Source organism: Brachypodium distachyon, chromosome 1, assembly GCF_000005505.3.
Source record: "Brachypodium distachyon strain Bd21 chromosome 1, Brachypodium_distachyon_v3.0, whole genome shotgun sequence".
In the NCBI taxonomy this organism is placed as follows: domain Eukaryota; kingdom Viridiplantae; phylum Streptophyta; class Magnoliopsida; order Poales; family Poaceae; genus Brachypodium; species Brachypodium distachyon.
In genome coordinates this window covers 30411922-30428430 of record NC_016131.3, presented here as the reverse complement: position 1 = coordinate 30428430, position 16509 = coordinate 30411922, and the positions used below count along the sequence as shown (strand labels likewise).

General features: G+C 40.3%; 2 protein-coding genes across 13 annotated transcripts; both read left to right on the top strand.

The window, feature by feature from the left end:
- Positions 1-17: 17 nt before the first annotated feature.
- Positions 18-7363, top strand: LOC104581506. Of its 10 annotated transcripts, XM_024456503.1 has the most exons (11): positions 18-408; positions 496-664; positions 742-817; positions 974-1008; positions 1109-1213; positions 2930-3097; positions 3215-3391; positions 3468-3575; positions 3665-3741; positions 5847-6130; positions 6172-7363. In XM_024456503.1, the coding sequence occupies exons 5-11, from the start codon at positions 1126-1128 to the stop codon at positions 7040-7042; spliced, it is 1773 nt and encodes a 590-aa protein (XP_024312271.1). In that variant the 5' UTR covers positions 18-408; positions 496-664; positions 742-817; positions 974-1008; positions 1109-1125; the 3' UTR covers positions 7043-7363. The 10 variants fall into 10 exon arrangements, with proteins under 10 accessions (XP_024312271.1, XP_024312270.1, XP_014754517.1 ...); XM_024456502.1 differs by having other exon boundaries at positions 496-817; XM_014899031.2 differs by having other exon boundaries at positions 19-228; positions 298-408; positions 555-1008.
- Positions 7364-9008: 1645 nt separating this feature from the next.
- On the top strand, positions 9009-16184 carry LOC104581505. 3 transcript variants are annotated; one of them, XM_010229144.3, is made up of 4 exons: positions 9009-9182; positions 9291-12806; positions 12917-13092; positions 14989-16184. In XM_010229144.3, the coding sequence occupies exons 2-4, from the start codon at positions 12743-12745 to the stop codon at positions 15967-15969; spliced, it is 1221 nt and encodes a 406-aa protein (XP_010227446.1). In that variant the 5' UTR covers positions 9009-9182; positions 9291-12742; the 3' UTR covers positions 15970-16184. The 3 variants fall into 3 exon arrangements, with proteins under 3 accessions (XP_010227446.1, XP_010227445.1, XP_010227444.1); XM_010229143.3 differs by having other exon boundaries at positions 9009-9210; XM_010229142.3 differs by having other exon boundaries at positions 9009-12806.
- Positions 16185-16509: the final 325 nt, after the last annotated feature.

The window sequence follows — 16509 nt, the reverse complement described above, 5'->3', positions numbered from 1 at the left end:
GAGAGCTGAAAAAGCCCAGAAATTGGAGCCCACTAACGAGTTATGCCCAATTTCAGTGGTTGTTAAGCCCATCATCCGCCTGCGCGGCGGCGGTCGCCGCCAACCGGCACCGGCGGCGCTGGCCGGCCTTCCTTCTCCCAGCGCGTACGCAATTCCGAAGGGGTTTGTTAGTTCGTTTGGTTTGAGTTTCTAGGCTGCAGGAGGCGCCGCTGGCTTGGCCATATCCAGGTCTATCTTCTCATTCTCGGCCACCGAGAGAAGGGCCATGAGATGGGATTAAAAGTGAGAATTTTTCAGGTGTTCTCTCCAAATTGTTCTCATGTAGCGGTGCCGCGGTGGTCAATCTGCCACTCGTGCAAGTCAGGAGATAATAGCTGTTTTGCGAAATTGAAGATTTGCATCAATGTGGTAAATTGTGCTGTGCCGTTTTTATGGATAAGCATATCTTACATTCTTAGGAGATTTCCTTATGCATGACATTATAAAAATGGCCAGGTTTAATTTCATGGGACTCTATTGTTTGACCCCCTCATGCTTTCCACGCCATTGTGCAGTCATATACCCAAGAACATCCGAAATGGGATTTCCAGCTGCAATTAATATCGTCATAGCTATCTGGACGCTGACCTCAGTCCTCAGCTCTTCCAGCGAAATTGTCTGCTTGGTATGTCAATTTTGACTACAAAATCCAAAGCAAAAGAGGCAGTAAGAATCAAAGATACATAGACTGTTGCAATGCAGGATGAGTCATATCAAAGGGTGTGAAAATGCAAGCATGATGAGAGAGAACAGATAATATGAAGTCATGATGATAAGGGTTCGCACCTCCTATTATATCTTTTAGATTTACTTTTTCTAGAATACTATTATATCTTTTAGATTTGAAGGAGGAAATGCACAAGAGGACAAAATATTGATGAGGTTTGTATGTATCTGATGTCACTATATCTTGTTCACCTTCTGTGTTCATCAGTCCAAATGTGAAGTCAACTTGCATCCGAAAATCAGGTGACTCTCTACTGCTTCCTCTAACTTCATTTGCTATATAATGCCTATCTCTTTCCCTTAGTGAAGGTCTCACTCCAAACCCTTCCTTTGTTCCCCATAGGGTCTGACTGACCTGTGATGGGAAATCCTTCAATTTTAGTTCTTGATCATGATCCGTTGTCCCTGTCGACCATCTCCAAGACACTTACCAAGTTTAACTTCAAAGGTGCATTTCGATTTCTAAGGATCTCCATCTTGTAATCTATTTCCTTTTCATTTGCAAAAAAGGAAGTGTTTTAGAGGGACAATGAAAGATCATAGGGGTATCATCTGGATCTGCTACGGTTGTTGATTGACTCAGTGGCGGATCCACGTTATGACTTGTGGGTGCAGCTGCACCCACAAAATTTTGATAATCTTTTACAATTGTTTGAGTTTCTTGAGTTTTTAGGTCTATAAATTGAATAATTAGTGTTATTTGCATCCACTGCACCCACATAGTATCAAATCTGGATCCGCCACTGGATTGACTACAGAAACTATAAACTATAATAGTGTTTCAATAGGAAATTAGATAGCTAGGGTGAACAAGGACACAAGATATTACTACCTCAAATTTCAAGTGATAGACTACCAATTTCTTACCTATGGACATTGGATGTCAGTTGTCAACTGCAACAAATCAATATCCACTATTCATGTTATACTTCATATTCTTCTATTCCTGGATAAATCTCTGTTGTGAATTGAGCACTCTCTTCTTTTGCTTAGAACAGTGTATCCCCTTTTCTTTACACTGAACTATTTTCCTTGTATCCAAGAATTGCTTCTGTGAGTGGTCAAAATCCAATTTAGGACATCTAGAATGGTATGCTCTCAATCAATTCATTTTTTTTTCCGAAATGGAGGATTTTATACACTACACTAATCCGTTGCTAGTTAATCCTATAGAAACTTTCTAGAAATATCAATTGTGCTTATTAATAGTTACATTGTTGTGTGCTTAAGTTGGGCAGAGTTTAATAAGCTTGAACTGTTCACAGAGGAGCATTTTACTTAGTACGTATGCAATTGGCACACTTTCTCAAAGTTTCATTAAAACATATTCATGGAACTATTTTAAAGGCTGTGTTCTATTGAGTAAGAGGAGGAACTCAGATCCTCTGCCTTTCAATTCAATGGAAACCCGATATGTGCTATTCAGGAGGATGCTATGAATGACACTATCCAGTGACGCATTCTGTTCAAACTGGAGTACATGATTGAATTTTGGATATTTCATATATCCATACTGCCTGTTTACAGCTGTTTGGTGCGAAGTTTTGGTGTATGGCTGTTTAGCCTGTTTGGCGGAAAGTTTGGGTGTATGGTCGTTTGTAGGGAAGTTTTATATTATTTCCCCATCTTTACCTGGACCGTTAACTACGGCTGGATGACTTGCATGTATAGATATAGAGCGCTTCTCATCATGTGAAGCTTGGTGAGCTATGTTTTTCGCAAGAAAATATATAGATCGTACAACCATAATCATCAAGCATTTCTGGTGGGGGTATATGACATGCTTAAATAGAAAGAAAGCAGATGCTGTTCCATATATCCATAGTATTACCGTGTCACCCTTCCAAGCACTATTAGATTATATTTCATGTATATGTGAAATATATTACATGAACTTTAAATTTAAATAAAGGCTAATGGGATATATGGATATCTTGGCTGATGGTTACTGGGTCAACTTTCCAAGCACTATTAGATTGCCAGTGTGTTGGATTAAAAGGTCAATTAGGAATAGCACCGATATCATGTAGCTATTGTTGCCTTAGAAGATGGTCACCTTTTGCAATAGTACAAGTGCAGTTTATGCTAGTAATATCCACATTTTCAACATGATAACATGTTTTTACTCTCCAAATATCCGAGTCTAACTTTTACTGCTGCATAGTTCTGCCATTTCAAACAGCTGGAAATGCCCTAGATTCCTTTAAAAGTGGGGTTGCTGAAGATGAGGAGCTTGATTTGGTACTAGCAGAAGTTCATCTTGGTAATATGACAGTGGGCACTTCGGTACTGTTCCACTACATCCTGAATGAACTCCAAGTCCCTCTGATCAGTAAGTATTCATATTCAGAGCTGTATTGTTATATGGTCTTTTTGGGAACTGTAAGAATTTCTCTTCTATCCAAGCACATTAATCTAAGACTATCTTTTCAATGATCCTTCGTTGTAGCAATGTGTGCTTATGGTGATGAAGAGGCACTGTCTAAATGTATGACCCTAGGAGCATGCTTCAATGTGCTGAAACCGCTGGACCCTCCAACCTTCAATATTCTGGTGGAGAAAGCTATGGAACACAGGTGTAGAAGGGTCAAACCTGAAGGGTCAAGCATTCTAAAGAAAACCAAAGGTACACTGATTATTCTTCTACTAAAAATGTTGACAGAAGGTTTCGATGTATATGGGTCTGACATAAGAGGATGAAGAACCAGGTGTGTGGGAACCAGATGAATATTCAAAGAAGCTGGGTCAGATCACATGGAGTACTCAGCTCCAGGAGAAGTTCTTGCAGGCTGTGAAAAGTCTTGGGGAGTGTAAGGCTATCTGCACTTGACATAAATTAGTCATTTCTTATGTTTAACATCTGAAAACATGACCTTTTAGTGGGTTTTTGGGCTAACAGCTGCTACGCCTGGGAGGATTCTTTGGCATATGGATGTGAAGGGTGTGACCTCACAGCAAATAGCAACCCATCTCCAGGTGGGTGATTGATTTATTAATTACAACAAAGGTTTCATCAATTAAAAAATATCCTTATAGGTTAATGTTTCTAATAGTTGCAGTGTACAAGTACAACTATGGTACATTGGTACATGCATTTTTGTTAACTAGTCTTTTCATACAGAAGTAGGTGACACAATGTTTAAATATACGATCATATTCAGTGGCGAAGTCAGCCTTCTCCATGAGCCTGGGCAAAACATATGCAAACTACTCCCTCCGATCCTAAATTGTTGTCGAAATATTACATGTATTTAGACGCCTTTTAAGAGTAGATACATTCATATTTGGACAAATTTGAGACAAGAATTTAGGATCAGAGGGAGTAGTATTTTGCTTAACAAAAAACATCTCCTAGCTTTCATATTAATGCAGTGATTAGCAGAAAAATTTCCGGTGAGCCTGGGCAGCTGCCAGGGGTCGTCGGGCGGTGGCTCCGCCAGTGATCACATTCATACTTATGTCGTAACACAATGTTTAGAAAAAGGTAACAGAGAGCCTGATCATCCCTCTCCCTCATTGCCTGCACGTATAATTTTTAGATGGAGATTAGCTACTTGCCTTACATATGCATGTAATGAACCAGACAGATAATTGATTTTGATGGAAGCTACCAACTTACCTTACTTGCATATATACATGTAATGAACCAAACATAAAGTATGTGGCTTCTTTTTGCCTAAACTGATATAGCAGAACCAGCTAATGGTAATAGATCTCCTCCTGGTGGTCATCAATTGATCCCCATAATCGCACCGATTCCAAAGTTGCAGCTATATGCAACCGCTGCCTTACCACCTTGCCACCAATTCAAACTTGCCACATTATGTACCAGCAGCCAGTGCTACTCAAATAAAAGACACTGTCGATATCTGAATCGGTGAGGTGTCTTATTCGACAAGTTTATTCGGATACGGCAAATAACACTCGGAGTCCGACACGGATTCGGGGTTTTGGTTTGGCAAATATATTATCAAACGGGTATCTGCGACTCTGAGTTGCACTGGCTGCCGCGCAAAGTAAGTAACAAAACAAAATTGATCTTTGATGCAAAAGAGTCCTTTTTTATAAACTCATGCGTTCACTAATAGATGGAAATAGACCAAAAGGAAAAGAAACAACATGCACATAAAGGCAACAGCAAAGTAGTCAATTATGACTTTTTTGATACTAGTGAGAAAGAAAGAAATAAAAACTTCTTACTGTTTATCGTTGGAGCTTTTAGTTTTTTGGGTTAATATATTATATCATATATATGTATTTGAGTATCCAATCAATTGGTTCATTCTCTGTGGTAACAAATTGCCCGAGTTTACGAAACTGCTTTTATGTTAGAACTATGTGCGCACTGTCGAGGAACAAATAGGAACCATTGATGTTCCTTAACTGAGAGCTGACCCGCATAAAACTTTACTTAATATTGGAATTTCTAATTGACACCTGTGTAACAGTTGAAACAGCTAGCAACGAACTTGCATGCTAAAGATAATGGTTAAGGCTATTTTATAGCCTTGTCATTCATGGATGTGTCATGCTTGAGTCAGTATTTGCTGTATTCGCATGACGTGGAGGTTAAGTTTTGTTACAGGCTCTAGATGATCAGATGTGAAATTTCTAATACATGCAACTTCAGGAGTAGAATTTGTCACAGAAAGAGAAAAATCACCAATTCGCAATTGGAAACAGGAAAAGGCATTTGACATGTTAGCAAGTTGTCCTAAGTCCTGAATAATCCAACTATCTGAGGCATTATCAGAACCCAGCTTATCAACTCGATGGATTACGATATTTTTTCTATGTGTCTGGGAATTTCTTGAGATTTTTTTAAACTAATACTCTAATAGTGTATCACTTTATTGGAATTATCTCCTTCACCTGTTAGACTGGAGGCTTACTGATGTGGTGATGTGCTTCTAATATAAAACCATGTGCTTACGGAATATCGCAGCAGCTACTTATATGGCCGTGTTTCAAGTTTAAACAATTATATCATCGTTATGCTAAAGTGCTACAAAAATTTCTGTGTTAGTTTTACTTTCTATATCATGGCTGTCCTGAATGTTCTGTAATGTAATGTGATGCAGAAATACCGGCAGAAGTTAAAGCAAGAACAGGATGAGCATCAGGATGCAAACATGAAATTAGTAGCCGATCTGATTACATCTGCATGCAGTGCAACCCGTACTAAATCCAATAATCATCGAACAACCACCCAGATGAAGGTCACACCCGGAGCTGCCCCAGCTATCAGGGCACAAGTGGAGAAAAGTTCAGTGAAGCCCGAAGTTTCCAATACTAAGGCACGCTCATCTGTGTGGGATAGGTACAGTAAGAGCCTGCAGGACCGGAAGAAGTCTGTGTGCGATAGGTACCAGCCAACAAGGTTTTGAAGAAGTCTGTGTGCGATAGGTACCAGCCAACAAGGTTTTTCATGCCATACAAACAGGAGTTCCTGCCCATGCCGAGCAAACCTATTACCAAATATGTAGGCATTGAAAATATAACCCCATATGCTGCTGGACAGATGGGTTTTGGCACACCTGTAACAAGTCTACTTCCTCAACTGAATGGGAACGGCTATACTGAAGCTGCAGGCAACAATGGCAACATGGAGAGCTTTACTCTGCAGGAAGATAATGTGAACGAGGTGTACACTGCAGCCACATGCGCTCATGATGTGGTGGATGTAGTGAGCAATGGGCTGCTTGATGGCACAGGAAACAACTACTCAACTGCAGAAAAGATGCCGTCTGCATCTGATCCTCTTTGTGGCAGCGAACTGGAGACATTTTGGAGGAGCCAGCTGGAAGGACAAGAGCAGCAAGCCCTTGGGCCAGATGATCTGCTCCAGGTAGAGGATGTATGGAACCATGCGCTTCAATCGGATAGCCTGGACAATGCAACAATGGCTCAAGAATCCACCATTGGAGATGCTCTGATGCCGATGGTTCAAGAATCCGCTGTTGGAGATGCCCCGGTGCTTCAAGAATCTACCGTTGGAGTGGTTCAGGAATCCGCCTTAGGAGATGCTCTGGCAGATGATCTGCTCCAGGTAGAGAATGCATGGAACCATGCGCTTCAGTCGGCAGGCCTGGTTGATGCAACGATGGTTCAAGAATCCACCGTTGGAGATGCTCTGATACCGATGGTTCAAGGATCCGTTGTTGGAGATGCTCCGGTGCTGATGGTTCAAGAATCCGCCGCTGGAGTGGTTCAGGAATCCGCCATGGGAGATGCTCCGGCAGATGATCTGGACCTGGAGTCCTCAGATGATAGATGACTATGCCATGAGTTTCTAAATCAGGAAGGGAGGTAACTGGTAGTATTCCCTCCGTCCCAAAATACGTAACGCGGATTTGTATAAGTTATAAATCCACATCACTTATTTTGGAACGTTTATTTTGGGACGGAGGGAGTACAATAAGACTGGTAATGTGATAAGACTCTTTGCGGAGGAAAAAACGCCGGTATATTAAGGAATGACTGCACATGTTATATGCAGACATGTCCAGTGCTTTGTGACATTGGTTAAGGTTATTCAGCTACTTTGTTTCCAAACGTTGACATATTATCTTCTTATGTGACACAATATTATCCTTAATTCTGTAGCTATGTCAGTTCCATGTAGTTTACGGACGTAACGGAGATACTTCACACGCTACCGTTCCGGGGAAAAACTAGGATTTTTGCTAGTTCTCGGTTCCTAACTTTTCTTTTGAAAACCTTGGCGACCTTAAACTTGCACGCTATAGAGCCTAAATTTTTCACCCTTTGGTGGTGCGAATTTTTAGTGAAACGTCAGTGCAATTTTGAGTTCGTGCGTTATGAACATAAAATACATGGGTAACTTGAAAATAAAAAAGGCTGGATTTTCTGTTTCAAAAAGATGGCTGGATGTTAAATTTAGAGCACTGAGATTCGACAAAATCTAGAAAACCAAGAGAAGAAACATATATGTTGGAGACGAGCTAATGACCATGATGTCAGTAGGTTATCACAGACAACGTCAACATGTTGTGATGGGAGAGGGATCCTCTGACTTAAAGTTAGTGACTTTACAGCCACTGACATGTGGACCCGGCCCCACCTGTCTGTGACGGTAAAGTCACTGACTTTAAGTTAGGGGATCCATGTCCGTTGTGATGTGCTCCTTCGGCTGTTATTTTTTTTTCTAACAAGCATATGTGGTGAAAGAACAACAGCAGTCGACGCTTCCTCGCAGTGTCGTCAAAAAGTGATCCTTGAAATATTCCCCTACCGAGTAATTCCAAAGTTATCAAACCTTTGAAAGGTAATACTTCTTCCGTCTAACGATGAATGTCTCAACTTTGACTAAATTTGAATGCAGTTGTGTATAACTGCATTCAAATTTAGTCAAAATTGAGACATCTTTTGTTGGACGGAGTAAGTAAGTAATTGAAAACAAAATCCAATAAACCACCAAGCTCCCAAACAAATGTTACTTGTGAGAGTCCCAGAGGGACCATCACCGTTCCAGTGACAAAATAGCCAGAGCATATGAAAGGAAAACAGAATAAAAGAGATCATTTAATCGCTGGCTGGTATTAAATTAAGGACCTCTTTCCGTATTATTGGGTGTACGAGGTTCTAACGGTGATGCAACTGTGGCTAGAGAGTTTGTCTATTGCGACACTACACTACATAGTGATGCAATTATGGCTAGTAGAACGACTGTTTATTGTTGTGGATGTCCTGTAGCATTCATTTATTGCAAGAGATATGGCTGATGTTACCTATGCACAGGAATACTCCTATTAGTAGAAATCTGTTTTAGATGGAAATATTTTCATTACTCCACTTGCCTTGCTGAGCAGAATCGCTAACAACAGAACCAGGTCCTGATTGTTTGGGTTTCTGTTTCAGCTTTTGGTGCTTCTAACAATTTCAAAAGCACTTTTCCCGTTTACACATGAAGCTGAGAAGCACCTCCGCACGTAAACATGAGAAGTGCTTTTGAAATTGCTATAAGCACCGAAAGTTGAAACAGAAGTCCAAACAAACAGGGCCTCATACAGCTTGGAGTTCGTGAACCATCTCTGCACCGGCCGGCTCTAGGCATCACTTGCCTCGTTATAAACACTTTTACAATGGCTGAACTAGTACAAGGAATTATTAATTTTAATTTTACCGGGAAATAACAGGGAGGCCCCCACGGTATATTTTCATATATAAAAACTGAGTATAATTTCTTTTGGATAGTATAATACGGAGTAGAACAACGAAATGTAGAAGGCCCAGAAATTGGAGCCCATTCTCGGTGGTTGTTAAGCCCATCATCTGCCTGCGCCCCGGCGGTCAGTGCCAACCGGCGGCGCTCGGGCGCCGGCCGTTCCACCTTTTCCCAGTGCCCACGCCATTCCGCAGTGCATGCTCTGCGCTACCAGCGTCTACGGACCACGGTTTATTAATTCGCTTGGTTTGGTTTGGGTTGGTTCAAATTTCTAGCTAGGCTGTGTATACTTCGATTGTTGCTCGGCGAATTTGATACTAGCACGTGTTTTTTCCAGATTCCAGTTCGTGTGTTCGCGCTCGATCGATTGCGCCAGTTGCTAGCGAGCTATTCGAAGAAAACCTGGCATCGATTGGCCCTTCCAGGGTTAGATTCGAAGGGAATTTCGTCTGGCTTTGGGGATTTTTGGTGCCCCAGCTTCCCCGGATTTTTTTTAACTTCATGTGTATACAGTATTGCAAACTGGTCCAGACAACTAACAAGTTCTGAAAGTGATCAGATACTTACTTACTATTCATTGCTACTCCTACTCCACTATCATACCCTTCTTTTTCTCAATGCTCCGGGAATAGCTAGGAACCAAAGTAATAATATGCACATAGAAAGTTGCAACATATTGGCTATGCAAGGAGGGTAGTAACTTGTGACAAAATCTTAATCCCCCTTGCGGATAAACACACAGACTTCTGGGCTGTCTGTATGCGTTTAGGTCCATCAGTTGTTTCGATATCCTGACTTGGACATGGATATGCGTCCATCAGGAATAGCCGAGCTTGTGCTAACTGGAACCATTACTTTAGTTCTTCAGTAAAGATACATTTAGTTAAACTGAAAAAAATGTCATTGTTATGGTTGCCAGCTTGGCACAGTAAATTGCATGCAGTTACAAACTTATAATTGGTACCTGGCCTAATTTTTCCCTTTCTAACTTGGTGGATGCACTTCAAGCTTTCTTCCATGTCAAACTAATATAAAAGGCTGTGTTCTATCTGCAATGTATGCTCCCAGTAGTGGGCGTTCGGTGGAGATGTAGGTGATGGCATCTCTCTGGGAGTGATTAATAGCATTGTTGTGTCTTCCTCTTGAAGAAATTAGTTTTCTACCTTTTCATTATAGAAATTAGCATCATATCTCATCTCTTTGTTGGTAAACTTCTGTGTAGATAGATCCTTCGGTCGGTTTCCTGCATAGTAAAAAGCAAGCAGACAAACACGGTGATGCAACTGCGGCTAGAGGGAGCGTCTGTTGTGGCATTAATATAGTGATGCAATTGCGGCTAGAGTGATCATTTCTTGTTGTATTATTAAATGCTTATGTACCAAACAAGATATAGTTGTTTAATAAAATTGAAGATTTGGAATAATGTGGTAAATTGTGCCGGTGCTGTTTTTATGGATAAGCAGATTTCGTTATATAAATGGCCAGTTTTAATTTCATGGACACTATTGTTTGACCCCCTCATGCTTTCCACGCCCTTGTGCAGACATATACCCAAGAACATCGCAAATGGGATTTCCAGTTGCAATTAATATCATCACAGCTCTCTGGTCGCTGACCTAAGTCCTCAGATCTTCCAGCCAAATTGTCTGCTTCGTATGTCAATTTTGACAACAAAAACCAAAGCAAAAGAGGCAGTAAGAATCAAAGATACATAGACTGTTCGAATGCAGGTTGAGTCATATCAAAGGGTGTGAGAAATGCATGACCAGAGAGAACAGATTACACAAAGTCATGATGATAATTGATAAGGGTTCACACATCCTATTATATCTTTTAGTTTTTTGTCTAGAATACTATATTATATATCTTTTTGATTGGCAGGAGTAAAAGCACAAGAGGACAAAATATTGATGAGGTTTGCTTGTATTTCTCAAGTCACTATATCTCGTTCTCCTTCTGTGTTGATCAGTCCAAATAAAAAGTCAGCTTTCAGTCAAAAAGAAAGAGTCAGCTTTGCATCTGAAAATGAGATGGACTCTACTGCTTAAATTCTTGTCCTCCTCTAACTTCATTTGCAATGCCTATCTTTTCCCCATAGTGAGGTCTCACTCCAAATCCTTCCTTTGCTCCTCACAGGGTCTGACTGACCTGTGATGGGAGATCCTTCAATTTTAGTTCTTGATCACGATCCGTTGTCCCTGTCGATCCTCTCCAAGACGCTTGCCCAGTTTAACTTCAAAGGTGCATTTCGATTTCTAAGGATCTCCATCTTCTAATCTATTTCCCTTTCATTTGCAAAAAAGGAGATGTTTTAGAGGGACAATGAAAGATCATAGGGGTATCATCTGGATCTGCTATGGTTGTTGATTGACTACAGAAACTATAAACTATAGTAGTGATTCAATAGGAAAGTTGCAAAAAAGCAATATCCACTATTCATGTTATACTTCATATTCCTTTGGTTCTGTCTTTTCTTTCTTCTATTTCTGGATAAATCTCTGTTGCGAATTGAGCACTCCCTTCTTTTTCTGAGAACAGTATGTCCCCCTTTTTTTGTTTACACTCATTTGTTTTCCTTGTATCCAAGATTTGCATCTGTGAGCGGTCAAAATCCAATTTAGGACATCTAGAATGGTATGCTCTCAATGTATTCAAATTCTTTTTCAGAAATGGAGGATTTTATACACTATACTAATCCGTTGCTAGTTACTCCTGTAAAAACTTTCTAGAAATGTCAATTGTGCTTACTAATAGTTACATTGTTGTGTGCTTAAGTTGGGCAGAGTTTAATTAAGCTTGAACTGTTCACAGAGGAGCATTTTACTTAGTATGCAACTGGCACATATTTCTTGAAGTTTCATTAAAACATATTCATCGAACTATTTTAATGGCTGTGCTCTATTGAGTAAGAGGAGGAACTCAGCCCCTCTGCCTTTTAATTTAATGTACACCAGATATGTGCTATACAGGGGGATGCTATGAATGGCACTATTCGATGACCTGTAATCTGTTCAAGCAGGAGTACAGGATTGAATTTTGCATATGTGATATATCCATACTGCCTGTTTACAGCTGCTTGGTGGGAAGTTTGGGTGTATAGTTGTTTGGCAGGAAGTTTGGGTGTATGGTTGTTTGTAGGGAAGTTTTATCTTATTTCCCCATCTTGACCTGGACTGTTAACTAATGGCTGGATAGCTTGCATGTATCGATATAGGGCACTTCTCATCACGTGAAGCTCGGTGAGATGTTTTTCTTAAGAAAATATATAGATTGTGCAACCATAATCATGAATCATTTCTGGTGGGGTATATTACATGCTTAAATTGAAAGAAAGCAGATGATGTTGCATATATAGTAGTATTACTTTGTCACCTTTCCAAGCACTATTAGTTTATATTTCATGTATATGTGGAATATATTACATGAACTTTAAAGTTTAAAGAAAGGCAGCAGATGCAGTTCATAATGGGATGTAGGGATACCTTGGCTGAAGGTTACTGGGTCAACCTTCCAAACGCTATTAGATTGCCAGTGTATTGGATTGAGAGGTCAATTAGGAAAAGCACTGATATCATGTAGCCTTGTTGTCCTTAGATGGTCAATTTTGCACTTTATGCTAGTAACATCAACATTTCATGTTTTTACTCTCCAAATATCCGAGTCTAACTTTTTAGTGCTGCATAGTTCTGCCATTCAAAACTGCAGAAAATGCCCTAGATTCCTTTAATAGGGGGGGTTGCTGATGATGAGGAGCTTGATTTGGTACTAGCGGAAGTTCATCTTGGTAAGATGACGGCGGGCACTTCGCTACTGTTCCACTACATCCTGAATGAACTCCAAGTCCCTCTCATCAGTAAGTATTCGAGCTGTATTGTTATAATTCTTTTTAGGGAATTGTAAGAATTTCTCTTCCAGCCAAACCCATTAATCTAAGACTATCTTTTTAATGATCCTTGGTTGCAGCGATGTGTGCTTATGGTGATCAAGAGGCACTGTCTAAATGTATGCCCCTGGGAGCATGCTTCAATGTGCTGAAGCTGCTGGACCCTAGAGTCTTCAATATTCTGAGAGAGAAAGCTATGGAACACATGTCTAGAAGGGTCATACCTGAAGGGTCTAGCATTATGAAGAAAACCATGGTACATTGATACATACATTTTTGTTAACTAGTCTTTTCATAGAGAAAAAGGTGACACAATGTTTAAATATATGATCATACTTAAGTAGTAACACAATGTTTAGAAATGGTAGCACAGAGCCTGATCACCCCTCTCCCCATCCCCTGCACGTATAATTTTTAGATGGAAATTACCTACTTATACATATACTGTAATGAACCAGACATTAAATTGGTTTAGATGAAAGTTACCAACTTACCTTACTTGCATATATACATGTAATGAACCAAACGTAAACTCTGTGGCTTCTTTTTGCCTAAACTTATATAGCAGAACCAGCTATGTAAGAGATCCGCTCCTGGTGGTCATCAATTGATCCCCATCATCGCACTGATTCTGAAGTTGCAGCTATAGGCAACCGCTGCTGTACCACCTTGCCACCGGTTCAAACTTGCCACGTTACGTACCAGCAGCCAGTGCTACTCAAATAACACTCCAGAGTCCGACACGGATTCGGAGTTTTGGTTTGGCAAATATGTTTGGAAAATGGGTATCTGCGACTCTGCGTTACACTGCCTGCAGCACAAAGTGACAAAATAAATTGATCTTAGATGCAAAAGGGTCCTTTTTTTTTTCTCAACTCATTACGCATGTATTCACTAAGAGACGGAAATCGACCAAAAGGAAAAGAAATGACAAGCACATAATGGCAACATCAAAGTAGTTAATTATTATTATTTTGTTACTAGCGAGAAAGAAAAAAAAACACCTTACTTTTTATTGTTGGAACTGTTACATTTTGTATTAAATATATTTATATATATTTGAATATGCTGAAGACAAAGATTAAGACTACTGCCTTATCATACATGGATGCGTCATGCGTGAGTCTGTATTCACTGTATTTGCATGACATGGAGGTTAAGTTTTGTTAAGGGACTCTACAGTGGCGTAGCTGGTATATAGCCATTGGGTTCAAATGAACCCATTAATGGAATAATTAAATTCTTCATTAATCTAATCTTTCTTTTGGTATGATTTTGTTACGGCGATCTCCAGTAGCGGAGCTGGTATAAAGAATTGAACCCAATGGTTTGATTTTGTAGCTTCACCCTTGGGGCTCTAGATATCGGATGTGAAATTTCTAATACATGCAACTTCAGGAGTAGAGTTTGTTACAGAAAGAGAAAAATCACCAACTCGCAATTGGAAACAGGAAAGGCATTTGACATGTTAGCAAGTTGTCCTAAGTCATGAATAATCCAACTATCTAAGGCATTATTAATTAGATGGATTAAGGTATTTTTCTATGTTTCTGGGAATTTCTTGGGATCTTTTAAACTAATACACTAACAGCTCGTTGGCACCCTTCATTTGGGTCTAGAATTCTGGAATTCATTTTGAATTCAAGAAACGATCTTGTTTGGTTGGCACGGAATTGCCCACAGGAATTTAATCTCAAATTCCATGGAATTGCACTATAACTAACCCGAATTCTTTTCCAAACGCCATCATTTCTCTGGAATTGTCTCTCACTCTACAAATCCATGTAGTAGACAAACATGATTTTTCAACAAGGAATTCAAATTCAACTAAATGAAATTCTATCAAAAATTGGATTTCATTTCATTTCTATCAAATGAAATGAAACGATGGTTGCCAAACGGGCTGTAATAGTGTATCACTTTATTGGAGTTTTCTCCCTCACCTGTTAAATTGGAGGCTTACTGATTTAGTGATGTGCATCTAATATAAAACCAGGTGCTTATGTAATATCACAACAGCAACACATAATGGCTGTGTTTCAAGTTTATTCAATTATATCATTGTTATGCTAAAGTGCTACAATTTTTTTGTTTTAGTTTTACTTTCTGTATCGTGGCTATCCTGAATGTTCTGTTCCGTAATGTGATGCAGAAACATCGGCAGAAGTTAAAGCAAGAACAGGATCAGCAGCAGGAGGCCAACATGAAACTAGTAGCCGATGTGATTACATCGGCATATGGTGCAACCAGGACTAAATCTAATAATCATCTGACAACCACCCAGATGAAGGTCACACCTGGAGTTGCCCCAGCTATCAGGGCCCAAGTGGAGAGAAGTTCAGTGAGAGCAGAAGTTTCCAATACTAACACACGCACATCTGTGTGGGATAGGTACAGTATGAGCCTGCAGGATCGTAATAAGTCCGTGTGGGATAGTTACGAGCCGAAAGGGCTTTTCTTGCCATACAAACAGGCGGTGTTGCCAATGCCGAGCAAAGCTAGCATTGAAAATACAGCCCCATATGCTGCTGTACAGAAGGGTTATTGCACGCCAGTAACAAGTCTGCTCCATCAACTGAAAGAGAACAGCTATACTGAAGCTGCAGGCAACATGGAGAGCTTTACTCTTCAAAAAGATCCTGTGAACGAGGTGTATGCCACAACCACAGGCGCTGATGATGTGGGGGATCTGGTGAGCAATGCCCTGCTTGATGGCACAGAAAACAACTACTCAACTACAGAAAAGATGCCGTCTGCATCTGATCCTCTTTGTGGCAGCGAACTGGAGACATTTGGGAGGAGCCAATTGGAAGGACAAGAGCAGCAAGACCTTGGGCCAGATGATCTGCTCCAGGTAGAGAATGCATGGAACCATCCGCTTCAGTCGGCAGGCCTGGTTGATGCAAGGTTGGTTCAAGAATCCACCGTTGGAGATGCTCTGATACCGATGGTTCAAGGATCCGTTGTTGGAGATGCTCCGGTGCTGACGGTTCAAGAATCCGCCGCTGGAGTGGTTCAGGAATCCGCCATGGGAGATGCTCCGGCAGATGATCCTGTGAACCAGTTTGCCATTGGTGACGAGCTCTGGACCTGGAGTCCTCAGATGATAGATGACTATGCCATGAGTTTCTAAATCAGGGAGGGAGGTAACTGGTAGTACAATAAGACTGGTAATGTGATAAGACTCTCTGCGGAGAAAAAAAGGTATATGCAAGGAGTAACTGCAGATAACTGTGCTCAAGCAAAACACATGTTATATGCAAACATGTCCAGTGCTTTGTGACATTGGTTAAAGTTATTTCAGCTACTTTGTTTCTAAATGTTAACATATTTTCTTCCGTGTCGCAATATTATCCTTAATTCTGTGGCTATGTCATTCCATGTAGTTTACTGACGAAATGGAGGAATTTCACAATACTGTTCAGGGAAAAACTAGGGCTTTGCTAGATCTCAGTTAACTAACTTTTTTTGAAAACCTTGGTCTCCTAAATTTGCAAACTATTGAGCCTAAAATTTTACCCTTTTGATATGCAATTTTTAGTTCTTGCGTTGTGAACCATAATTTTTTGACAGAAAACCATTAGTCTATAATACGTGGGTGACTTGAAAGTGAATATGGTTGGGGGTGTTCTGTTTCAGAAAAAGACTACTGGATGTTAATTTTAGAGCTGCA

Excerpts from the sequence above, each read along its gene's own strand:
- LOC104581506 (XM_024456503.1), top strand. The coding sequence starts at position 1,126 with ATGGGAAATCCTTCAATTTTAGTTCTTGATCATGATCCGTTGTCCCTG. Across the intron at positions 3,392-3,467 it reads CATTCTAAAGAAAACCAAAG|AACCAGGTGTGTGGGAACCA; the intron begins GTACACTGATTA and ends AAGAGGATGAAG. Across the intron at positions 3,742-5,846 it reads AAATAGCAACCCATCTCCAG|AAATACCGGCAGAAGTTAAA; the intron begins GTGGGTGATTGA and ends AATGTGATGCAG.
- LOC104581505 (XM_010229144.3), top strand. The coding sequence starts at position 12,743 with ATGACGGCGGGCACTTCGCTACTGTTCCACTACATCCTGAATGAACTC. Across the intron at positions 12,807-12,916 it reads ACTCCAAGTCCCTCTCATCA|CGATGTGTGCTTATGGTGAT; the intron begins GTAAGTATTCGA and ends CCTTGGTTGCAG. Across the intron at positions 13,093-14,988 it reads GCATTATGAAGAAAACCATG|AAACATCGGCAGAAGTTAAA; the intron begins GTACATTGATAC and ends AATGTGATGCAG.